At 41.7% G+C, this 27,170-nt stretch overlaps 1 protein-coding gene across 1 annotated transcript in view; it reads left to right on the top strand.

Annotated features, from left to right (window-relative positions):
- Positions 1 to 27,170, top strand: part of myo16 (myosin XVI) — a 657,504-nt gene that overhangs the window by 540,830 nt on the left and 89,504 nt on the right. Inside the window, exon 30 of the mRNA XM_041198724.1 lies at positions 27,021 to 27,123. Coding sequence (XP_041054658.1) covers positions 27,021 to 27,123 — 103 coding nt within the window. The remainder of the gene's footprint in view (positions 1 to 27,020; positions 27,124 to 27,170) is intronic.

Below are 27,170 nucleotides of genomic sequence, written 5' to 3' on the forward strand. Positions count from 1 at the left end.
CCTCCCAAATGGCATGACACACCCCTCCCCTTCACAGGCCGGTATAACCCCAACTGGTATAACATCCACCCAACCGGTGTGATCCTAATCCCATGGCACTATGAAGAGAAACAAGGGAACTCTCCTGTTGCCCTAGCCAATATAAATCCCTAAACAAACATTACAAAAACAGATTACCTGGTCACTATCAGATTGCTATTGGTGGGAGTTAGCTATGTGCAAATTGGCTGCCACATTTCCTACATTACAACAGTGGCTCACCCTCAAAAGCACTTCATCAGCTATAAAATTCCTTGGGGCATCCGGTGATTGTTGAAGATATATAAATGCAAATGCTCTGCATTTGGCCACAGGACTAAACTCCTGGCATTGACCGCCAGGGCTATCTGGTCCCACTGCTTTCACAAAGTTTATTTGGATGGTCTCCTGGCTCCCTGTGGATTGATAACATGCGACCTCTTATCCGCTTCCTGCATCAAGGCTTCCAGTGCAGTTTCGGGACATCTTGGCGGCTGCTCTCTGCTCTGTTGTGCCATGACTGTGCATTCCAATCACTTTTAGAGTGATTTCCAACACCTCCTCCAGCTGCAATGCACATTTCCTTTAAGCATTGCAGGCTGGCTTTAAGTAGTGCAAGCAGTTTATCATAATTGGCTCTCATGTTGTGGCCCTGCTCAGGCATGCAGCTATCCAATATGGTGCTTAGCGCCAACTGAGCACTACAATCATTCAATTAGAAGCACTGGGCATAGTGTTCCTACCTCACAAACCATGGATCATTTTCAGGCCCTGTCCAATTTTGCAGCCAATATATCTAGAATTTTAAAAAGGCCTTTGATCTAGAACCACATAATAGACTAATGAATAAGATCAGAGCATGTAGAGTCAGGGGAAAAGTGGCAGAATGGATTTTTAGCTGGCTGAAAGTCACAAAACAGAGAGTAGGTATAAAACATAACTACTGAGAATGGCTGATCGTAGGAAGTAAGGTGCTGCAAAAATCAGGGACCAGTGTTGTTCACAACTTATATTAATGATTGAGACTTTGGGATCACAAATACAATTTAAGAGCATAAGAATACAAGAAATAGGAGAGGAGTAGACTTTACAGGCTGTTGAGTCTGCTCTGCCATTCAATATGATCATGGCTGACCTTGGGCTTCTACCCCACTTACCTGCCCACTCCCATATTTACAAGAAATTTGCAGATATCTCCAAGTTTGGATGGGCGGGGGCAGTGTGTGGAGGTGGGGGGGGGGGGGGGGGGGGGGAGAATGTTCAATACAGAGGAAGACAAATTACAGAAGATATTAATAATCATGCAGAATGGCATCTAATTGCATGTGAACTTTAATAAAGGGGTGTTACATTTTGATATGAAGGATGAGGAAGTTACATATTACTTGGAAAATAAGAATCTAAAAGAGGTAGAGGAGCTAAAAAATTTGAGAGTAAAATAAACAAATTACTAAAAGTAGCAAACAGGTCAATAAGAGCATAAATAAATCAAACTAAACACTAGGTTATTTCTAGATGGATAGAATTGAAAAGCTATATGAACCATGTATAAGAACATTGGTTCAGCCATTAAGGTCTCCACATTGTAGAATGCATACAAAGGCACTGGAGAAGTGCAAAGAAGATTTACAAGGATGATACGAGAATGGCAAAGCAATACCTACCAGAATGGATGAACAGGCAGGAGGTTGAAAAGAGAGGGCTGAGAGATGGCCCAGTATAGGGTTTTAAAATTTTGAAAGGTTTTGATAAGGAGGATTCAAAGTGGGTTGCCTTTTGTGGGGAAGAGCAAAACTAGAAGTTATCAACATAAGATAGTCGCCAAGAAATCAAATAGGTAATTCAAAAGGAGCTTCTTCACCCAGAGAGTGATAAGTTGAACTTGCTGACTTAGGGCGTAGTTAAGCTGAACAGTATGGATGCATTTGAGGTGAGCCTAGTCAAACACATGAGAGAGAGAAGAGAATAGAGGATTATGCTGATATAGTTAAACGAAGAAGGGAGGAGGGTAAAATGGAGCATAAGTGCTGGTTTGGATTGGTTCAGCTGAATGACCTGTTTCTGTGCTGTACGTCCAACCTAAGATGCAATGTTACACATACCAGTTTAAGCTAGTAGAGACAAGGAAAGGGAGAGGGTAAAAAAGAACCAAAGGGAATGCCTGTGATAGGCTGGAAGGGAGGAGAAATTAAATGGCAAAGGAGATGATGGTGCAAGGCACAAGAAGGTGATAATGGGACAAGTAAACAATCAAAAGATGGGTCTAACAGAACTGTAAATGCAACATTAAAATTATTGCCAACATCTACTACCTGAAAAAGTAGTAGTGGTTATGATCTGGAGCTGAGCTCAATCTTGAGTTTGGAAGCTGTCAAAGAACCTAATTAAGAGATGAGCTGTTGATCCTTGAACTTCTGCTGAGCTTTGTAAAAGAACAAATATCCATTTATAAAACATCTTGTCATTTTGTTAAGGTACATTGAAAAGCTTCACAATAAATAGATTACCTTACTATAGTCACTCTTACTATATAGGCAAATAGGCAAACATAAAGGGCGGAATTGTCCCAGGTTTGCATTAAGTGCAGTAGTGGGTGGGTAAATCAATGTTTTACACCCACGCTCAGTGGCTCCAGCCCAGGACTGCAGCAAAGAAGACATGGCTTCGAAAGCCAAGAAGACTGCAGCTCTCAAGAGCTTTTTGAATGTCAAAGAGGCCCCCTGTGATGTCTTCTACCCTTGCTCCATCCTCAGGTAGGGCAGCTACATTATCACTCCAGCTTGGTAGGAGATGGCATTGGTGATCAGTGCCAATGTTGCACAGAAAAGGTTGGACATCCAATACAGATAGAGGATGAACGATCCCATCCATGCCACCACGGTATGGAACAATCTCATCAATCTAAACTCACACACTCAAGCCCATCACACATTCACTGGCATCTCACTCACTGCCTGCTCAAGGGACATCACCACCCATTCTCACACACATCCTGTCCATCTGGCCTCATCTCCTCTAGAGATTGCCTCCTCAGCCCTCACCATCTTGAGGCCACTTTCACAGATCAACATGTGCCCGCACACACACCCTGTATAGCTCTCGTCCTGCAGCCTCTTCCCTTGCCTGAGATCAATTCTCTCCCTTCCCCAAGCAAGCCCTAGCCCTGCAGCTATTGAAAAGCCACCAACATATGGCTGATCTAGTAGGTAGAGACCTACCCATGAGCCCCCTAAAAGTGATGTGGTGCTGTCTGTGAAGCCCGGGGCTGATGACTGCGGGTGCTGGCCGAAGCAAGGTAGGCAAACAAACCTTCAAGTCCCGAGAAAAGTGTAGCCCGCCAAGTACACATCTTATATATGCTGTCATGAAACATGGCGGTGTGTTTTCCTGCTGGCATGGGTGACGATCCAAAGGGGGAGGGTGAGTCTGGCGGGCTGGCCTTATAATGATATGCTGATGTATTACAATGGGTTCCTGAGGTCTGATGGCAGGGAACGCAGCCCGCTATCGGTAGACAGAGCGGATGATCGCAAACTGGTTCCATGATGTTGTGAAACCGATTTTTGGCCTTCTTAACGTGTTGTCCGCTCACGCTGCCAAACATGCCTAATTCCGGTGGGCATGGAAAATCCCGGCCAAAGCTCTTAGAAATAGCAAAAGGGATAAACATCCAATTAATAGATTTTCTTGATGAAAGTATTGGTCAGGACACTGGTGGAATTCTTTGAGCAATGGGATATTTTACATCCAACTGAGCAGCTTAACATCTTATCTGAAAAATTTCTTTGACAGTGCAGCACTCCCTCAGTCCTGCCCTGATCTTGTCAGCTTGGATAAAGAAATGGAGAAAGACAGAGGGCATCCTTGTCATACCCTGCTCCAAACATTCAGCCAGCTAAAGAGTAAAAGTAGTCACAAGCAAGGAGCCTGTGAATGTACACTGAGAAATAAAGTAAGTTAACTCTGACAATTTCAAGCTGTATACCAGGATGCAATATGGCTTTCCCACATCTTCTCCAAGTGCTGCAATGGATATTGTTAGACAGAATGAAACTAGGGAACGATTTATAGGACTTTCAAATCTAATGTTGGATATTTGTTCCCATGAGGTCATTCAGACTGTTTGTATGTTTTGTTTGGTTTCATTTTACAGTAAACATCCTGTGTGTTGCCTGGTGAACATTGCAAGACAAGGAGATAATATTAATTTCATTGAAACTGAAACAGCGAGTTAGAAACACATTGTAATCTGATCAAAGCCAGCTCCCACCTCCACTCGACATATCATCTCATGGCTTTTTTTTGCCTAAAAAGCGCAGCAACAACATGTTCTGCTGTTGAGCAACTGCCAGCTCTCGTCAGGTTTCATTGGGAGCTGAGTAACAGAGCTAATGTTTGTGACTAAACCCTGGTGTAATACAGAATTACAGAATCATGCTGATGTAGAATCACAGAGACAAAAGCTCTCTGAGGCATTCTAAGAGCCGAGTCATGTTGGCTTCAATCTGACCTCTGACCTTTCCATATCAATTAGCTAAAGTGAAACTGGGTGAGTTTCATGTCTAGCTGTATGCTTATTGTTCACAGTGAACATGTACAGGCTTTTTGCAACATTTTTTTTTAATAACAGTGACAGTGATCCTCTATCTGTCTGCAGAAATGAACAAGGGTAATATTACTTGCCAGTGAGGTAGAGTACAACTGGTTGAAGGAATGTTTTAAACCAACACAATAATGCATTGACTGTGGCTGCTGTTTCATACAATCCTGTATTGTTTGTTGTGACTATAATATTGCTGATTATCACAAAAAACATTTTATAGGTATGATACACCCGTCCCTCTCCCCACCTCCCCCACCAAAAAATGTGGCATGTCACAGTGTGGGTGAAACAGGCATGATCAGAGATTTTAAAATATAATTTCCAAATTGTTTAACATATTTCAAATTCATTCAGAGAAAGAGCTGTGAATCTGCCTGTTGGAAGAATGCAACTTAAAAGCCCTAGTTCTAAAATTCTGATTGGGTGCCAGGCCTCGAAGCAGGATGTGTTGGGAATTTCCCTCATGTGCAACTGCACAGTAAATTCTGTGAGGGGTACTGGGAGTGGTGGGGCAAACCTTCCAGGAATCCGCCCAACCACACCACCTAAGCCAACTGGACATATCTGGGAGACTCCACCCATTATGCCTTTGGGTAAAAGATAAAAGACAGGATTTTCATTTATATAATCTTCAAAAACTCAGAATATTTTAAAGAGCTTCACCATCAATGAAGTACTATTGAAGTGTAGTCATAGTTGTATTTATAAAACACTGCAGTCAATTTGTGTACTGCAAGGCCCCACCAATGTGATGCTGAGCAGATAGTCCATTTTAATGATTGTATTTGAGGGAGAAATATTAGCCAGGGCACTAGGAGAATTGCCCCTGCTCTTTTTCAAAATGTACAATGAAATTTTTTTTTGTTTCAGTTTCAATGAAATCAATATCATCTCCTTAGGTTACAATGTTCACCAGGCAACAAACAGGATGTTGACTGTAAAATGAAACCAAACAAAACATATAAACAGCCTGAATGACCTGGAGGAAACAATTGCCCATCTGGGAGGGCAGATGCAGCCTCAGTTTGATGTCTCATCCAAATGACAGAACTTCTGACAGTACAGCATTCCCTCAGTACTATACAGAAGATTCAGCCTACATTATGCGCTCAAGTCTCTGGATTGCAGCTTGAACCAACTGCATTCTAAGTGAGAGGTGAGAATGCTATTATTGAACCTTGGTTCAATAATAAAGTTTCAACAGAACTCTTGCCAGCATTGAAGTTCCTTGGAAAAACCCTAAAATTTCCCAGCCCAAAATAATCAATTTTAAATAGATTAATACAGTTCCTTTAAATGCAATATGGTTCCCTTGGAAGCTCAAGAAATAGCTGTTTTCATTCTCTTTGACCTGTAATTCTTCCTTGCCAAACAAGTTTGGGCCACTCCTTTTTTTGCAGGCAGATCAGTATGGGTTCTTCAAATGGGCCTAAACATGCATGAGTCATACTAATGACCCCATTCAACCAAATCTGGACAAGGTCTGTTCCCCTTGCCACAAATGAATTCAAATCCCAGGCCACCATGCATATACTAAGGGAACGGGTATTTCAACAGATTATTAAAATGAACAGCAATTAATATACATGTTTGCTATTACACAGTATTAATTCTAACTCAAACTACTGCTATTGATCATTTAATTATAATTGAAAACCAGTTCTCATTAGCGTCTCATTGTGGAAAAGAATGTGATCTTTGATCAAAGGGGCTATTTTGAGCATTGAATTAATCAAAATGGTGGGGTTTGAAAAACCTACAAAGACATTAATCATTGGGGTATATTAGGATGGGAATTTAGAGATCAAAATCTTTGGCAAAGACTCATCAGTTCAATTCTCTCATTAAACAAATATTGGGGAGATTTTCTGGGTTTGTACTCAGCTCCAATAAATGATCCAGGTGCAATAAGTATCAGCGAGCACTGTGGATCACAACACATGACAATTTCGATCCTAAAGCCACCATCCAAATTTCTTCCACATCATATTCCACTTCGAATAACTCTTTATTAAACTTAAAGGAACCTAGGAATGTAAATACAAGTGAGGATCGTATGATTTTCTACCAGTTCTTAGCTATTAAAAAAGAGAAACTACATTGCTTGATTCACACATTGGTGCTTCTATTTTCAATTATTTTGCATGATGTTTACAGAAGCTAAACTGATATAATGAGGATGATTTTCAGCTTCATTTTCTGGATGATATCATGGCTGAGGGGATACTTCACGCTTTGTAGAATCCACCTGACTTCCATTCCATTGATTTCAAGGGGCTGATAACGGACTATAACATTCAGCTGACACATTCCATGAGCTTTTCACTCAGGTGATGTTGTTAAAAATTGCTCTGCATTTGCCTGCATAGTTGTGTTGATTGTGCCTTCGGAACAAGTTGATATACACAGAGTGTCAGGCAAAGAGCCATAGGGATTTTCCTAATTTATTGAAAAAATAGAATTTACCACATAAAAGGCTGGTTAACAAAAATGAGGTTCATGGGATAGGAGGGTGTCAGTTTGGATGAAAAACTGGCTTAAGTGTCTTTCAAACTGGAGAATTGTGAACAGTGGTGTTCCCCAAAGGTCACTGCTTTTTTTTGGTGATATATAAATTACTTGGATGTTGGAAAATGGAGTAAAAAGTTTAAAATTTGCCAATGTTATCAAACTTGAATATGTGGCAAACAGTGAGGGTGCGACCATTTGACTGCAAAAGGACATAGATAGGCTAGCAGTATGGGCAAACAAGTGAAAGATGGAATTTAATACAGTAAAGTGTGAGGTGATGAATTTTAGCCTGAAGGATTGGGATGTCTGGTGGTCGGGAAAGGCACTATATAAATGTCGTCAATACTAATAAAAAGTCACCAGATATGCAAAACAAGTTGCTGGCTGGCTATTACCCATTTTATATTATCAGACTAAGTTAATATCTATCCATTTCTATCACTTTGCTTTTGTGATTTTCATCTTGAAATTAAGATTTTATCTAAAAAAGATCAAATTTACACAGTGTGCCAACTTTCCAACATGTAAACAATTTGTTAACCTATAATGTGAAAAATATCTTTCTCAGTAGTTGAGCTAGTGTTTCATTCCTTATGTCCAGCTCAATTGGCTGGTATCCATGACGCAAAAGGGCATATCCAAGCTGATCTTTCAATCTGTCTCCATTTCTTTGACTTATAGTCAAAGTTTCTCTGGAATGAAACACCAGCAAGAACAGATGGTCGAGTGTAACCTGCTCTTTCAGTGTGACATTTAACCTGGTCTTTCTAATGATCATCAGGACGGCTGCCTTTCACTTTACTTTCATTTCCAGTTCTAGTGTAATGATAGGCTAATGCATCAGGGATGTGAGACAAAGGGCACACTTCAACATTTGTGCAAGTACTTATTTTGTTCAACTTCGTGCCCTACCTCTCTCCAGGGGACAGTTCCCCAAGTGTCACCCTCCCTCTAGTGTTTCATCGAACTTTCTTCCTCTTAGGTTCTCTGCCCGAAGGGAGGTCCAACCCACGGTGCTGCAACCTCCACCTCAGGTAGGGCAAGGAGACAGGTCTCAAATTCACACCACCCAAAACAGGGATCATGCCCCATGCTGTTGGCACCAATGTGATCCACCGCCAGCCATCCAGCCAACTGAGCCAACTGGCCCGCCAAATAGTCCAAGTTGCTGTAGTAACATGTACTTTTAAATGCAAGTTGTAGTCTCAGAGCTCTGAATAATGATTGTAGAGGCTCCAATTTTCTTTCCGTCACATGGCTGACCAAGAATCTCTCCCGCTCTTACCGCCTGACTTTGGCATGTGTCAGAGGGATTTACAGATTGATACTCAACCTGTTTGGCACATTATGAATGTACCTTCCTTGGCCATGAGGTCCTGGAGTGGCTCAGAGGCAGGTGCGCTACCACTGAGCCACAAGACTTCTGTCTTCTAAGTTTATATTCTTCATATTTATCTCAGTTGATGAGCAGTCCATCTGGGTGGCATCACTGCAAAGTTGATTCTGCATTTAATCCAGCTAGCAGTCAAGAGCAGGCAATATCCCTTCCATACCCTACCCAGTGAACTACCTATTGCTGTCCCTAATGAGATCAGCCAACTCAGCACAAACTAGGAAACATGCTGCTTTGTTATGCACTGTTTTTACCAGTTCAGCACAAGGACGTATACTCAGAAAACCAGGTTGCCATTTTACAAGGGCAAGGTTGCACAAATACCAATTACATAAATGATCGGTTAATCTACTGTTTCATTAACTGTTCATGGCTGAACGAGGAATGCTGGCCATGAAGACCATTGCTCTTCTTCGAATAGTTGGGCTGGCAGCAGTGCAGATTGGGTTAAATAAAAACAGAAAATGCTGGAAAAACTCAGCAGGTCTCACAGCATCTGTGGAGAGCAAAACAGAGTTAACGTTCCAAATCCGTACGACTCTTCTTCAGAGCTAGAGAGAAGTAGATGTGATGGAATTTGTACTGTTTAAGGGGGTGGAGCAGATAAAGCAGGATAGCAGGTCAGCGATAGGTGGGGGCTAAAGAGATTGACAGAGGTGTCATGGACACAAGACATGCAATTGATTATTTTAGTGTTGGGGGTGGGTGCTACCAGGTCTTCTTGATTCCATATTCAAATTAGTTAAATGTGCTATTGACTGGGCTTAGCAAGTGATCCCCAGGCTTGGTTATCTTCAGTGCAGCTGCTACTGGTGCGGGTTGTCTCAGGACAAACCAATCTTGGAAAGGGCGCCTCAAATATGTGTTAAACACTTTACTGATATATCCAAAAGACCAAGGTCTTCTTCAGGCAAGGGTGACAGATGCATATTTTTGGTCTTTACCCAATATGGCAGGTGGCACACCTCCAACTGGTCAATCTATAGGGGCAGAATTTTACAGCCCCGTTTCGGTGGGAACGTGGCCGTAAAATGCAGCAAGACATTCTAAACCTCATTGGCTTCGGCGGGAACGTAAAATCCTGCTGCCGTAATATTTCACCCTAGTAGTCTGAGTAGGTCCTGAAAAACAGGAGCTGCATGAACCAATTGTTATGCCATGGAATTCAATTGCGTTTGAAATGGGTTTTTGTGAGAACATGTCCTCTAGATGGCATTCTATTATAATAATCTACCTTTGACTCAGGACATAGAAAAAGATCAGGAAAATGAATTGACAAACTCAGGATTTTTCAGAAGTGAAGGAGACCCTTCTGCCTTTTATGCATAAGGTGACTCCCTGAAAAAGTTATTTACTTACCAGATAGATTTTCATTTTTTTTTCCTCTTTCCTTTTAAAAATTATTCTGGAATCTGCTTCCACCATTATTTCTGGTGGATTGCCCTAGCAACTTTCTGCACAAAAACAAATCACCTAAATTCTTGCTTTGCTGTTTTACTGAAATCTAAAACATTTTGGAACTGACTTACCAATTAGTGAAATTATTTTTTCTGAATTATCTTCTCGCAAATTCTTCATTCTTCACCTTTGTTGATTCTTCTTTTAACCATCTTTGTTCTAATGAAAAGAGCCCTGGTATCTCTCAAATGAGAAAAGGCCTCGTGTCTCTCATCTGTCTTCATTATTGAAACTCATCTTCTCTGGTACATCTTACTGACTCCCTTCTGCACTGCCCCTGTGGCTTTGGCAAATTTCCTAAAGTAACCAAAAACCAATGGGATTCTTTGCTTCTATACTCCATATTTACAATGTCTAGGAACTTACATGTGTTGTTTACAGCTCTCTCAACAATGTTCGCCCACCTTTAAAGATTTGTGTAGCTAAATCTCTCCCTGCTCTTCTACATCTGTTAAAGATTTTTTTTTTCCATTTGGTACATTTAGCCACTTCTTATTCCTCTTAGCTTTGGAATATCCTAAGATCATAAAAGATCCTGTATAGTCATCTTTTTCCTTTTCTTCCTTTCCAAAATATATCACTGAACATTTCTCTGCACTAAATTTCATCTGACAGCCATCTGTTCAATCTAATAACCTATTGATATCCTCCTGAATTACTTACAGTCCTTTTCACAGAAGTCTCAATTGCTGGTTCATAATTATACTTTAGTCATTTCCTTTTACTACCTTTTCTGACAGGCACCTGTTTATTATCCACTGGTGCTTTATATGTAATGTACATCACATTACATTTCTTCACATTACAACTCACATCTTTCCTCTGTGCACACACTTAATCTGCTGATGTGCCTTGAATGCTGTCACTTTCTTTTACATTAGACACCTATAGTTGGTATCACCAGTAAATTTTATAAAGTGCACAAAGTACTCTTCTCTACATTATTTATGATTAATGTGGACAATAAAACAGCTCTACCTATCTGCCCCTTTCATTAGCAGCCAAAGGTTTGCCCACTTATTATCATATTTGGCTTTCTATTCTCAAGCCATTTTTAAAACAGCTGTTTTAAATGTAGAAGTCTCACAAAAGGGAATGTTATCAAATGCCTTCCGGAAATTGATCAGGAACTGGAGGTATTGGAGCTGAATCTACAGGGAGACATTGAGTGCACAATCATGCTTAGCAGTTGGAGGTTTCAGAAACAGTGCAGAAAACTACAGAACTCATGAGAATATATTAGTATTCAGAATATACTCTGTGCAGGAATTTGAAATACTGGGGCTGGTTTTGTAGTTAAATTAGCACCTTGGTAATCAATAAGCCCTCTGAACTATTGGGGAACAGGACAATAACAGATGGAATAAGAATAATAAGTAAAATGTTATGGTGTGCTGTTAAGATTGTACATGGCCTGATTTTATTAGATTAAATCTGGCCTTCTGATTAAATGACAAAAATTGTGACATGTCTTCTTGACCCATTGGGTTGTATCATTTTATGTAGATTTTCTGATTGCAAGCTCCTGCTCTGGAGCTTTGTAGGGTTTATCAAAAAAAATCACCCAGGCCCATGAATTTCTATATATTATGAGTATAAATCATGATCCACCTCTGTGTGACTTTTCTTGATGTAAGCTCCTGGAGGGGAACTCCTCACCAGTTCGTGGTTGGAGAATTTACCTTGCTTGTTTTTTAACCATAGAGGAGAATTCAATGGATTGGATAGTTTCTTAGATATCTTATCACAACTTGTTTGTGCTATTATTTGATGTTCTGAAACAAAAGAGTCTTCTTGATCCTCATTGGCATCACTACCCTACTGTAATAACTTTTCTTATGCTTTTTGCTCAAGACAACTTTCAGACAACTAAATGGAATCATTGAATCTGTTCACTAGGCAAGTAACAGGGAGATAGGCTGTAGGTAATATATGATACCAAAGCAACTGTTAAGCTTAATGGTTATGAGTAACACAGGTGTTTGACAAATTTTATCGAAGTTTTTGAGGAGGTAACCAGGAGTGTTGATGAAGGTAATAAATTCGATGTGGCCTACAAGCCTTTTTAGCAAGGCTTTTGATAAGGTCCCTCATGACAGACTGGTTAAGAAAGTAAGAGCCCATTGGATCCAAGGCAAAGTGGCATGTTGGATCCAAAATTGATTGAGAGGCAGGAAGCAGAGGGTGATTGTAGAGAGATTTTTCTATGACTGGAAGTCTGTTTCCAGTGGGGTTCTGCAGCATTCAGTGTTGGGGCCTTTGCTGTTTGTGGTGTACATAAATGATTTAGACTTAAATGTAGGGAGTATGATCAAGAGGTTCGCGGATAACAAGAAAATTGGTAGGGTGGTAAATAGTGAGGAGGATAGCGCTGCAGAATGACAAAATAAACTGCAGAGGGTATCAATGAACTGGTCAAGTGGGCAGAGCAGTAACAAATGGAATTCAACCCAGAAAAGTGTGAGATTATGCACTTGGGGAGGACTAACAAGGCAAGGGATTACACTATGAATGGTCAGGCCCTGGAAAGCACTGAAGATCAGAGGGACCTTGGTGTGCATATCCACAGATCCCTGAAGGTAGCGGGACAGGTAAGTAAGGTGATTAAGAAGGCATATGGGATACTTGCCTTTATTAACCAAGACATAGGCCTGAGTTTTTCAGGCAGCGGGCAGTCTCAGCAGGCGTGGGCGGGGGTGGTTGGCTCCGTGCTGCCATTTTACGCAGGTGGGCTAATTAAGGCCCGCCCAGTGTAGCATTCTGCCTGTGCGGGCGGGGGGGAGAAGGGATCATTGAGACCAGCTCTCTTTCGTGCCCATACACGCACGCAAAAGAGCACTTCCATCTCCCTGAGGCACAGAGCTGCCTCAGAGAGATTGAATCAATGCTCAAATAATTAAATAAATGGTTCAAAAATGTATTTAGACAAGTCCCCTCTCATGTGACTGTGTCACATGAGATGGGCCATGTTTTCATATTTAGGGAAAATTTTTCATTTATTTAATAAAATCTTTAGGGTACCTCATCCCGCTCATGGATGAGGTTTCCTAAAAAACACAAAGGCCACTTAGACTTTCCACCTGCCCACCAACATTAAGGTTGGACGGGCAAGGTTACCAACGATATCAATTACTTTCTTAATTGGCTGTTTACATATCGGCAGGCATGCAGCCAACTCTGACATGAGCTCGCTGAACAAAATATCGCGAGACTGCATGATGACTTCGGGACGCACGGCCGACATCATCGTGCATCATTTTAAGCGTCAGCGTTTCGGGCCTGCCCCCGCACATCAACTGAAAAGTCCTGCCCATAGAATACAAGAGCAGGGAGGCTATACTGGAACTGTATAAAACGCTGCTTAGGCCACAACTGGAGTACTGCGTGCAGTTCTGGCCACTACATTACAAGAAGAATGTGATTGCACTGGAGAGGATGCAGAGGAGGTTTACCAGAATGCTGCCTGGGCTGGAGGGTCTGAGCTATGAGGAAAGATTGGATAAGCTGGGGTTGTTTTCCTTGGAGTAGCGAAGGTTGAGAGGGGACCTGATAGAGGTGTATAAGATTATGAGGGGCCTAGATATGGTTGATAGGAAGGCACCTTTTCCATTAGTAGAGGGGTCAATAATCAGAGGCATAGGTTTAAAGTAAGAGGTAGAAGGCTAAGAGGGGAGTTGAGGAAAAGTTTTCTCACCCAGAGGATGGTGGGAGTCTGGAACACATTGCCTGAAAGTATGGTTGAGTTTAAGAAGCATTTAGATATTCACATGCATTGCCATAGCCTCCAGGGTGATGGGCCAAGTGCTGGAAAATGAGATTACTATTGCCAGATCTTTGTTGACTGGCGCAGACATGATAGGCCGAATGGCCTCTTTTGTGCTGTAAATGCTTATGAGTCTAGGCTGCACAACTAATCTATAGTCAATCACTTCCTCAAGAGTAACAACACAAAGATTGACACTACAGTTTAGCAGCATACCATCTGCTTTCTACCTCCTCACAAAATGTTAAGGAGGTTGGTCAGGTATCTTCTGAATCTTACTTAACCTTTTTATTTGATCCTGTTCCTAATTGTCCAAAGAAGCTGGTTTTGGGTTTCCTTACTGTCTAAGTCCTAATGGTGAAAGTGGTCATATATGGTTAATCTTCACAGCTATTGCTGACAATCAATTTTGTTATTATATTTGCCATTAGAACATAAAATTTAGGAGCAGGATTGCCTATTCAGCCTTTAGGCCTGCTCCACCATTCAATAAGACCATGGCTGATATGGTTGAGGTCTCAACTCCACTTACCTGTCTGCCCCTCATAACCCTTGACTCCCATATATATATATATATATATATACATATACAATCTGTCAAACTCTGTCTTGAATACATTCAATGACCCAGCCTCCACTGCTTTCTGAGGAAGAGAATTCAGCATACTAACAACCCACTGAGAAAATAAATTCTCCTCATCTCTGTTTTAGAAGGAGACCTCTTATTCTTAAACTGTGTGTCCTAATTCTAGTCTCCCCAGTAAGTGGAAACATCCTCCCAGTATCTACCCTATCAAGTCCCCACAGTGTTTTCTTTGTTTCAATAAGACCACCTCTCATTCTTCTAAACTCCAATGAGTATCGGCCTGCAAACTGATGGAGCTGTGGGCTGACAGGTCTCCAGGTCCTGATGGACTTCATCCTAGGGTCTTAAGGGTGGCTAATGAGGTAGCAGATCCGTTGGTGTTGATTTGCCAAAATTTGCTAGATTCTGGAAAGGTCCCATCAGACTGGAAGAACGCAAATATAATGCCTCCTTGCAAAAAGGGAGGGAGGCAGAAGTCAGGAAACTATAGGCCAGTTAGCTTGATGTCTGTCGTAGGAAAGGTGTTAGAATCGACCATTAAGGAGGTTATAGCTGGCACTTAGAGAAATTCAAGGTAATCTGGAAGATCCAGCATGGTTTTGTGAAAGGAAAACTGTGTTTAGCCAAGTTATTGGATTTCTTTGAAGGAGTAATATGTGCTGTGGATAAAGGGGAGCCTCTAGACGTGGATTTCCAGAAGGCATTTGATAATGTACCACATCAAAGGTTACTGCGGAAAATAAAAGCTCTTGGTGTAGGGCAGTAACATATTGGCATGCATGGACAATTGGCTGGCTAGCTTTAGAGTATGCATAAATGTGTCTTTTTCTGTTTGGCAGGATGTGATGAGTGGAGTCCGCAGAGGCCTGTGCTGGGGCCTCAACTTTTTACAATTTATATCAGTGACTTGGAAGAGAGGATTGAAAGCATGGTAGCTAATTTTTAAGATGACACAAAGATGGGCAGGAAAATGTGTTGTGAAGAGGTTGAGTGAGTGGGCAAAAATCTGGAAGATGGAGTTCAATGTAGGAAAACGTGAAGTTGCTCACTTTGGCAGGAAGAATAAAAAGCAAAGCGTTACTTAAACAGAGAATGGCTGCAGAATTCCGAGGTACAGAGGGATCTAGGTATTCTTGTGCTTGAGTCACAAAAAGTTAGTATGCAAGTACAAGTAATTAAGAAGGCTAATGGAATGCTATCTTTCATCACAAGAGGAATTGAACATAATGTAAGGATGTTATGCTTCAGTTGTACATGCTGTTGGTGAAACCCTATTTTTAATATTGTGTGCAGTTTTAGTCTCCTTATTTAAGAAAGGATGTAAATGCATTGGAGGCAGTTCAGAGGAGGTTTATTTATAAATACCTGGAATGAGCCGGTTGTCTTAGGAGGAAAGGTTACACAGGCTGGACTTGTTTCCACTGGAGTTTAGAAGAGTGAGGTGTGACTTGATTGAAGTATATAAGATCCTGAACGGTGTTGACAAGGTGGACATGGAAAGGATGTTTTCTCTTGTGGGTGAGTCCAGAACTAGGGGGCACTGTTTGAAAATTATGGGATGCCCTTTTAGGACGGAGATAAGGAGAATTTTTTTTTCTCTCAGACGTTGTGAAACTGTCATTAAATATTTTTAAGGCAGAGGTAGATAGATTCTTGTTAGGCAATGGAATCAAAGGTTATCAGGGATAGATGGGAATGTGGAATTTGAAACACAACTAGATCAGCTATGATCTTAGTGAATGGTGGAGCAGGCTCTAGGTGCCTGATGGCCTACTTCTGCTCCTATTTCGTATGTTCGTATGTTCAGCCTTTCTTCATAAGATAAGTTCTTCATCCCACAAATGAGTTGTGTGAACCGCCTCTGAATTGCTTCAAATGCAATATCCTTTTATCAAATAAGGAGTCCACAATTGTACACAGTATTCCAGATGTGATCTCACCAAAGCCCTGTACAGCTGCAGTAAAACTTCCCGACTTTATATTCCATCCCCTTTGCAATAAACAACAACATTCTATTTGCCTGCCTAATCACTTACTGTACCTGCATACTTAATTTTTGTGATTCATGTACCTGGACACCCAGATCCCTCTATACTATAACTTCTGCAATCTCTCTCCATTTAAATAATATATTACTTTTCTATTCTTCCTGCCAAAGTGGACAAGTTCACTTTTTCTCACATTATAATCTATCCACCAAATTTCTGCCTACTCACTTAACTTGCGGATATCCCTTTGCAGACTCTCTACCTCCACTTGTTAACTGAATTTCCTACCTACCTTGCTGTCATCAGCAAATTTAGCTGCCATACAAGTCATTATTAGATTGTAAATAGTTGAGGACCCAGCACTGATCCCAGTGGCACACCACTAGTTACAGCTTGCCAACCTGAAAAAGACCCATTTATCCCTACATTCTGCTCCCTGTTAGCTAACCGATCCTTTACCCATGCTAATATGTTACCCCCTATGCCATATTCTCTTATCTTGTTTAGTAACTTTTGATGTGGCATCTAATCAAATAACTTTTGGAAATCCAAGTAGGCCACATCTACATGTTCTCCTTTACCCAATTTGCTTGTTATTTCCTCCAAAAAATGAATAAATTAGTTAAACACAATGTTCCTTGCACAAAGCTATATTGACTCTGCCTAATCAGGTTATGATTTTCTAAGTATCGTGCTACAACCTCTGAAATTATAGGCTCTAGCAATTCCCCTGTGAGAGATGTTGGCTAACTGGTTTGTAGTTTTTTGCTTTCTGCACCCTCCTTTCTTGAAATAGCTATTTTCTAATCCACTGGGACCATTCCAGAATCTAAACAATTTTGAAAGATTATAGCCAATGCATCTACAATTTCTACAGCTACTTCTTTTAAGACTCTAGAATGCAAGCCATCTGGTCCTGGGAACTTGTCAGGCTTTCAGTCTAATAATTTTCCCAACACCTTTTCCCTACTGATAGTTATGTCCTCTACAGTGAAGACAGACACAAAACACCTGTTCAAAGCTCCCACTATTTCTTTGTTTTCCATTATCAATTCCCCAGAGCCACTCTGTAGAGGACCAACACCAGCTTTAGTAACCATTTTTCTGTTTAAATGCTTGTGGAACTTTTACTGATTTTGTATTACTAACTAGTTTTCTCTTATACTGTACTCTCTTTCCTCTTTATTATTTTTATTATTATTATTCTTTAAAACCTGACCAATCTTTTGACTACCACCTAGCAAATTCTTACAGTGTTTCTTTCAATTTAGTACAATTCCTTATTCGGCCATGGATGATGCATCCTTTTCAAAGAGTCTTTCTTTCTTATTGGGAGAAATCTTTTCTGAGAGTTATTAAATATCTCCTTAAATGCCTGCCACTAGTTTCCCAGTTCACAATAGCTCTACTTACATACCTTTATAATTACCTTTATTCAGATTTAAAATACTCTTCTTAGACATACACCTCTTCCCTTCAAATTGATCAAATACTATCATGTTATGATCTCTGCCATCTAAAGCCTCCTTTCCCATGAGGTTATTGATTACTCCTGCCTCTTCACTCATTACCAGATTTAGAAAAGCCTGCTCCCTGTTTGGCTCTAGAATGTAAAGCTCTAAGAAATTGTCCTGCACACACTCTATGAACTAATTTCCCAGGCTACATTTGCCAATCTGATTCATCTAATCTACATGTAGGTTGAAGTCACCCATGATTGTTATGGTACCTTTTTTACATGTTTCATTTATTTCTTCCTATATATTCTGTCCTACAGTGTAACTACTGTTAGGCGGACTATATACTATTCCCACAAGTGACCTCTTACCTTTCCTGTTTCTTAACTCTACCCAAATTAATACTACATCTTGCCCTTTTGAACTAAGATCATCTCTCGCTACTGTACTAATGACATCCTTAATTAACAGAGCTACCCCACCGCCTTTTCCTAGCTTCCTATCTTTTCAAAATGTTAAATACCCTTCAATATTCAGATCCCAGCCTTAGTCACCCTGCAATCATGTGTCTGTGATGGCTATCAGGTCATACATATTTATTTCTATCTGTGCTGCTAATTCATCATCTCTGTTAAAGTTTTAAAGTAACTATTTTCTGTATAAAAATGGAGAAAGCAGAAAAATTAGGTGTAAGTTAGTCTAGAATTTAATGGAAAAAATCAGGCAGTTTGCAAAACAAGTTGCCAATTTCCTTTCACCTATTCTGTGCTAGCAGCCAAGCTGAATTTATAGCTAAATATTCCTGTTGGTCTCATAAATGTTTACAGTTCAGAACAAGTCAGCAAGTGAGGCAGAAATCCTCAAAACAAACACAAATCTTTTAGAGCTGTAAAAGGTTTCCTGAGCACTAGGGGGTACATTTTTGGATAATTTGTGATAGCTGAACTCTAACCATTTTGAGTTCTTTCTCCTTCATAAACTCAAATTAAATTAACAAGCAGCACACATTAGGGACAGAATTTTATGTTTATCATTGGCGGTTGTCCCTCCCTTTCCTCCATAATATTGTGCATTATGACTTGATGTTTTGTCTCCAATGTCATGATGTCTGACTGAAATATTTTGGAAAGCAAGTGGTGCACAGTTTTGGAAGCCTGCCTACCTTTCCATAAAGGCCAACTAAGAGATGTTTGAGGCAATTAAATCACCAACTGACTTCAAATTTTTGCTCTGCATGCAATTTTACGCAAATCGCAGAAGCTGCATCAAAGGAGGGAAACATGGCAGGGTCAAGTCAGCAGCAAAAAGGTGGGATTAAAGGACTAATCAGGAGATGACAGTGAAGTGCTGGAGGCTGTGAGGATGGTTGATGGGGAGGCGGAGGCAGACATGGGGATGAGAAGGAGGAGGTCGGGGAAGTGAATGTGGATGGGGGGTGGGAATTTAGGAAAGGAAGGGAACATCACATTTACCAGAACATCCCTGAAGGAAAAGGGTTGTGGTGGGTATGTCATGGAGGAGAGGTGAAAGCTAAAGCCAGGGGTGTCAACTGTGATGCGGGAAAGGAAATGGGTGACTTGGGGAAGGTAAAGGATGGGGAGCGAAAGTAAAACCAAATTAGTGCCATGCTGTTCAAATTGAAAATGAAACAAGAGTCATGGTGGGCGAGATCAGTTGCTGCATGGCAGTGTGATCAGTGGGTGGGTGGCGATGCAGATCAGCTCAGATGGACAGCTGAAAGTGAACCCCAGCAGGCAGCATTGAAAATGCTCAGGACATTGAGATGAGTGTGAAATGGGAAGGATCCGCGTGCAGGGGAGAGTGCTTGCACGAGGCTCTAAAAGCCCCTGCACCCCACACACACACACACACACACACACACACACGCACGCACACACTTCTTCCTTCAGAATCATTAATGGGCCGGCTGCTCCCTCTACGGTGACAGAGGATGAAGTTGAGGGGCTCACAGGCAAAGCGGACTCAGAGGGAGTGGACAGCCTCTGAGATCCCTGAGTGGATAATCCAGGAGTCCCGCTCCTCCTCCCTTCGGGTGTCCGAGTGCCCCGGCCTGACTTGCTGAGGGAAGGAGCACCTGGAGGGATGTCGATGTGGCTCGTTTCCCTCTTGCATTTTCACTGCAGGAACTCACACATGGCTCCAGCGATGGAGTGCAGGTCTGCATGCATTTCCACCTTCTGCTCAGGGTTTCCATGGCATCTGCCATCCTCTGCATGGAGACCTCCATACATGTACATGTGGGCACCGCCTCATCAGAGAGCAGGCGGACACACTCCTCCGACTCACGAGTACTCTGCTGGGGGCTTCCAACAGCTCTGTGTGATGTTCCCATGCCTTCTGCTGACTCTCCAGGATGTGTTGGAAGGTCTAATCCAGACATTCATCATCTGACTCGAACCTCACAGATGCTCCTTCCCTAGCAGCCCTCCAAGTGCTGGGGAGATCAGCTGAACCTATCTCCTTCTGCTGCGGACGTGTGTTCATGTGGTGACCACCAGTTTGTAAGCCCGAGCCTGTTCTAGATCAAGGCCCCACTAAATCTCTGTGCTGGTGGATTGTGTGGGTATGCGCTGTGACTGGTCTTCCAGGCTATTTATTTCCAGCTCTTCAATGGAAGAGGTGTCCTCTTGTCTGGAGGTGGGGATGTGGATGAAGCTGTGGGACTGGCTGGCTGAGGGTGTTGGTAGCTTGGCAGAGCTACTTGTGAATCAAAGTAGAGATAATTAGTGCGTGGCAGCAGAGTCAAAAGCAGGAGAGAGAGCACTCACATTTGTGTTGAAAGAGGGATGATGTGATACAGGAGCCACAGGTGGGTGTTCGCCGCCGACCTCACCGTCACCGCAGACATGGTCCACATCTTTACCAGTCAGCGTGATGGCACGCTCCTCAAAGTAAGTGAGGGACCTAACATGGACTACTCCAGCCCCCGATTTGGGACCTCTCCCTGCTGATGTGAGCAGGCTTCTCTTCCAAAGAGATGGAGAGAGTGTAAGCAAACGCATGATGCTGCATGGAATATTTGTTTGGTGAGCAGAGCCATGGACAGGGTGAAGATGTGAGCTCGAAAGGATATGAGCCTGATGGAGATGTGAGGGTGTGTGTGAAAGTTAGTAGTGTTGTCCCTTCAGGTGTTAAGGCCCTGTGGATATGTGATAGGTTTGTGAGTGTGTGAGTTGAGTGTGATGAAAAGAGTGAGTTACCTTGGTGAAAAGGATGAGGCCATTCATCCTGTAGTGGCACTGAGTGGTTGTCCTCTTTTGCAGGGCACTGGCGCAGACCGCCATTGCTGGATTGGTGATGCAGCTGCTCCTCCTGCGGCCAGGGGGAGGGTGGAGGACATCACAGCGGGCCTCCACTGCATTCGAAAGGCGTTCGAGATATGTATTACTAAACCTGGGGGCTGCAGTCTTCTTGTCTTTCGGGGCCATGTCTTCCATGCAGCAGCCCTGGGCTGAAAGCACTGAGAGATGTGCGTGCAGCTGGACTTTAAATATGGCGCCCAGTGTGATGAAGCAGTGAAGTGGTGGCATGGCAGATGAATGAGAGTCTGCCTGGCATCGAAATGGCTTATTTCCCAGGAATGCATAATTAATGCGGTGGGTTTGAGACGATATGGTGTGAAAAGCCACCATTGCGGCCGGCAGGTAAAACATTTTACCCGCCCGTTACTGTACTTAGTGCAAATCTGGGATGATTCTGCCCAATGTGTTCCTTATTAGGTTGCAGATAAAATGCTGAATGAAAGAACAGGGGTACAGGTGAGATTTTTCAATTCTTTATTTAATCCTCATTTCTTTCCAAACTAGTCCTTTATTACTGTCTGACCAATTGTTTAATGAAAGAAAAACAGATTTACCATTATCTTGGAAAGTTCAGAGAGCTAACTGTTATATACCTGTTTCTTGGCAACTGTTAATAGCAAGAGTCAATTTGCCTTCACAAAGATACTTATTTTCATCCAAACCCCATTCCTTTTGGCAGAAGCTCTTTCGCCTGATAAAAGAAAGAGGTTAATTCTGACAATGTACTGATGCTTCTTTCAGTGTTGCCAGTCAGTAAAGATGATCAAACCACTGAGACCAACCCTTTCATCTTTCATGCACACATTCCTTGTTTTAATCTGGTATTTTGATAATTAAACTTAAATTTCTTAGTGAAGTTCAAATTTAACAGCAATAGTGTGAAGTTTGGAACTGTGGTGCCATCGGAAACAGTGCTACGAAAGTTAAGCACTTCCCCAGTGGCGCCTGATAAGTCTCCAGCTGCTTCTGGCAGGCACAATGTGTTCCATGCAGAGAAAGGCACTTGTATGGGTGTCCACTGCATGCACCAGGAGCAGCTGAAATGGTGCTATCATGGTGTCACTCAGACCTACTAGCTGTCCCACTTCCAAATTCGGTCTCCACTTACAAATACATGAACAGGAGTAGGCCACTCGGCCGGTCGAGCCTGCTCTGCTATTCAATGAGATCATGGCTGATCTGATTGTAACCTCAACTCCAAATTCCCACTTAACTCTGATAACCTTTCACCCTCTACATACCAGAAATCTAACGCTCGGCTGCATGTTGTAAAAAGAGGAGTAAGGCTGATTAAAGACCTAAAAGGGAATTTACACATGGACGAAGGGATAAGGTATTAAATTAATTCTTTACATCCATCCTTACCAAGGAGGTAGCTGCTACCCAGGCCATGGTGATAGACGAGGAAACTCTGTCACAAGAAGGGTTCAAAATCAATAAGGAGGAAGTGTTGAATAGACAGTCGGTACTTAAAGTTGACAAGGCACTGGGACCAGATGAGATGCATCCCCTTGGATATTGAAAGAAGTGAGTAGAAATTGCAGGGGCACTGACCATAATTTTTTCAGTCTTCCCTAGGCTCAGGGGAGGTGCCAGAGGACTGGAGAATTGCAAATATTATGCCCTTGTTCCAAAAAGGTTGTAAAGATAAGCCCAGCAATTACAGACCAGTCAGTTTAACTTCAGTGGGTAGGCAAGATTCTAGAAACAATTATTCGAGATAGAATTAATAGTCAATGGAAAAATATGGGTTGATATGGAAGAGCCAGCATGCCAGCATGGGTTTCTAAAGAGGAAGTTGTGTTTAACTAACACGTTGGAGTTTTTTTGAAGAGGTAACCGAAAAGGTCGATGAGGGTGATGCTGTTGATGTGGTGTGCATGGACTTTCAAAAGTCATTTGACACAGTGCCACACAGTGGACTTGTGAGAAAAGTTATTGCTCATGGAATAAAAGGGACAGTAGCAATGTGGTTACAAAATTGGCTGAAAAATAGGAAGCAGAGAGTAATGGTCAATGGATATTTTTGAGGCTGAAGGAAGGTTTGTAGTGAAGGTTTGAAGGGGGTGCAGGAGCAGAAAGGTCTGGTTGTATATGTGCATAGATCATTGAAGGTGGCAGGACAGGTGGAGAGAGCAGTTAATAAAGCTAATGGTATCCTGGGCTTTATTAATAGGGGCATAGAGTACAAGAGCAAGGAGGTTATGCCAAATTTATATAAGACTGCAGCTGGAGTATTGTGTACAGTTCTGGGCACCACACTATAGGAAGGGTGTGAACAATTGGAGAAAATGCAGAAGAAGTTTACAAGAATGTTTAGTTATGAAGATAGATTGGAGAGGTTGGGACTGTTCTGCTTGGAGAGAAGAAGGCTGAGAGGAGATTTGATAGAGATGTTTCAAATCATGAGGGGGCAGGATAGAGTAGGTAGGGAGAGGCCGTTCCCACTTGTAAAAGGAGCAAGAATGAGAGGCTCCTTCTGTGCCGTTAAAATGCTGTAATTCTGTGAACTGGAGCCTGCCATTAGCGTCAGGAATCCAACTTGCAGGTAAAATAATTTTGAATACCTTGTGCTACTGCAAGTTCTCTGGAAATACTCTGGAGTGTTTTTGGAGGTGTTGAGGGGAGTTCCTGGGCTTGGCAGGAGGTGTTTTGCATGTTCAGAGGGAGGGCAGAGGACTTGGTATTTTTTTATTATTCTTTCATGGGATATTGGCATCATTGGAAAGGCCAGCAAAGATTGCCAATTCCTATTTGTCCTTGAGAAGATGGTGGTGAACTGGCTTCTTGAACTGCTGCAGCCTATGTGCTGTAGGTGTACCCACACTGCTGTAGAATAGGGAGTTCCGGGACTTTGATTCAGCAACAGTGAAGGAACAGCAATATATTTCTAGGTCAGTGGCTTGGAGGGGAACTTCCAGGCGGTGGTGTTCGCACGCACCAGCTGATTTTGTTTTTCTAGGTGATGGAAGTCAGAGGCTTGGTGGGTTACTACAGTATATCTTGTAGGTTGTACACACTGCTACCACTTTGCACCTGTGGTGGAGGGGATGAATGTTTAAGCCATTGGATGGGATGTTGATTAAGTGGTCTGCTTTGTTTTTGATGGTGTCGAGTTTCCTGAATCATCCAGGCAAATGGTGAGTATTCAATCACACTCCGAACTTGTGCCTTGTAAATGGTGGACAGGCTTTGGAGAGTCAGGAGGTGAGTTACTCACCAGAGAATACCCATGTTATGACCAGGTGAGGAAAGGTCAAATGGCTTCTCCCTTTTCCCTCTCCTCATTTGACCACAACAGCTTTCTTTGTTTAAAAAGGATGTACTTGTGAATTAAGTGAGTGTTTAACTGTTTATGTGCTGTGACCATAAAAGGCACAATCAGACAAATTTTCTTTAGTCTTTGAAAAGAAAAGAGGGTAGTTTTTTTAACATCTGGTGGTACTCTCAGAGTATCTTAATGCCAGCAGCCATACAGTGTTTTGTGAGTTTTGGATTCAGTGGAAATTCAAGTGCAATATTTGAGTTTTTGAGGATGTCGGATTTCAAAGTCTGCTGTGGAGAGAACTTCTCAACTCCTAGCCATTACTATGAAAATTTTCATTAATGCATGGTTGCCCTGCTTGTAAAGTTCTTAACCCTTTAATTGCTGTGTCCCACAACCCATGAGTTTAATGTTCTGTGTGTGGTACACTGATAAATCTTACTTCTAGGATGACAGTGGGCCTTAAACTGTTTTGAACCTCTGTAAAGTGCGTGGGATCTCTTTCTGCACCTTATCTTCTGTGGGTTCTGAAGCTAAGATGCTGAGTTTAGTTAGATTTGAAATTTGACCTTGACCATTTGATCCTTTAGTGGGTAATGCCACAGTGAAATCACTTGTATTTCTCCTGTGGTTTCCACAAGTGTTGTTCATTCTGGGGCATATTACCTTCCTTTTTTCCTTTACCTGGGGAATGGGTTTTCCCCCAACCACTCCCATGTCCTCTGGGACACTACTGCCCACAGGTGGCTATCCAGGCTCTGCTGAACTCACCTGTGGCACTTCAACTAGGTGAGGCATCTCCCTCACATTCTGTTGCAACATTTCTGGTCTTTATTTAAATCCTGGATGAGGGTTTCTGCCAGCCACACCTGTGGTGCATTTCCATCAACCTCTACAGCTTCAGGTCCTGCATTTTTGCTTCCCTGTGACTCTATTTTGGCCTTTTGAAATCCTACAGCTCTACCCTGGCCCCTTTAAATGAGACAGACTCTTGAAATTCTGTTGGCCTTTTTGTAGCCTCCTTAATCTTTGCTGTCTCTTTTGTCCCCTGTGGGATCTTTGGGATTCCTTCTGCACCCGGGCAGAACTTTGCTGGTTCCCAACAGTTTCCCTAGTTTCTGTGGACTGCTCTGGACCCTCTGGACACAATACCTGACATCCCACTAATAGGTAAGCTTGGAATGACTATGACTGTCACTAGCACGATGACCAATTTACTCTGCAGATAAATTTTTATTATAGAAGCCTCTACGTGTTTGCTAGTAAGTCCCTTACGCAGCACACTTTGCTTCTGGGCAGAAAATTTCCATCTCCTGCAACAAGCAAAATTTGCAAATAATCACAATCTCTAAGAATACTGATCTTTCTTCTGGCTTTCCAGAAAAAAACTTGGGGTCATTTTCCCTTTAAACACACAATCCTGGTAGGTAGGTCACAAATCACCAGCCTCGTGCCCAAAAAATGACATGGTCCAACTTGTTATGTGAGTAACAAAAAAAATATAAATTCCCACATGTGGTTGAAGAATTAACAAGACAATATTATTATTAACTTTAGCAGAAGAATAGACTTGAATGCTATGTAGTTTTGCTCCATTTGATACTCACTCCTACTATCTTTGTAAATTTAGTGAATGGAGAAAATCAAGTTCATTAGCTTTGTAGACATTCTCCAAACATAATTACAATGACAAGAACACTGAAGAATTTGATGTCCAGGCCACTTTTCATGTAAGTCATATTTGCAAGGAATAGTAAATATTTAAGAACAAGGTTTGACCCCCTCTAAACTCCATTTCCCCACTGTCCTGTATTTCTAACTGTCTTTATGTTTATTAATTCTTCTATCCTTTTTCTATTCATAGTGGATATGTTGCATTGGAACTCCCAAGAATCAGTTGTGATCTCCTACTTTCACCTGTACAATAGATAACATGAACTCTACATTGGAAGGAGGGGAATTTTGTGGGATGTCAGTACATTCTCTGCTAACTTTCCAGTATCAGAAATGACTATCATTGAAGTGGCAGATTATTAAGGGAATACTTAGCAAAGTTTATCTACAAACTAGTTGAGGATCCATTCTCAATTGCCACAGAATGTCATCTGTAAAGTAATCTTGAAAAATGTATTTTCTTCATTGAATAAGTGGGATACATCAGTTTTGTGAAGGCAAAATATGTTTGCAATTTTTGTGAAGACTACAAACTTATAGCTTGAAATACTGTGATATGTAAGTCATGGATTTGCCACCAACAACAATGTGGAATTGTTAACAGCAGCTATGATATCTTATCTGGTATGATATATATGATATACCTCTGATAGGCTGGATTTCCAATTGTTCCCTCACAAGATGTTCAATAAAAAGACTCTCAACAAGTATCTTGTATGATTCTCAAGGCAGCCACATAGAGAAGGATTCTGAGCATCATTTTGTGGCAATATCACCCAAACAAAGGAAAAGAGAATCATGAAGAAGGGTCATACAGACTCAAAACATGAACTCTGTTTCTCTCTCCACAGATGCTGTCAGATCTGCTGAGTTTTTCTAGCATTTTTTGTTTTTATTTCATCTTTCCAGCATCCATGGTATTTTACGTTTATATTAGAAAAGAGAATCATGATTATTTCCGTTTTTGTATTTTCTATGCAGATACAGAATTCTGGCTGACATAGTACTGGGGGACAGGAAGAAGCTTTCTGCAGAAGAGAAGTGTTGCCTCATCCTCCAGCAATGCAAATTACAGGGCTGGCAGGTATGTGACTGTAAAAGTATGATCTATGCTTTTTATGGTGACTGTGT

The sequence above is a fragment of the Carcharodon carcharias genome, chromosome 11, assembly GCF_017639515.1.
Source record: "Carcharodon carcharias isolate sCarCar2 chromosome 11, sCarCar2.pri, whole genome shotgun sequence".
Lineage (NCBI taxonomy): Eukaryota > Metazoa > Chordata > Chondrichthyes > Lamniformes > Lamnidae > Carcharodon > Carcharodon carcharias.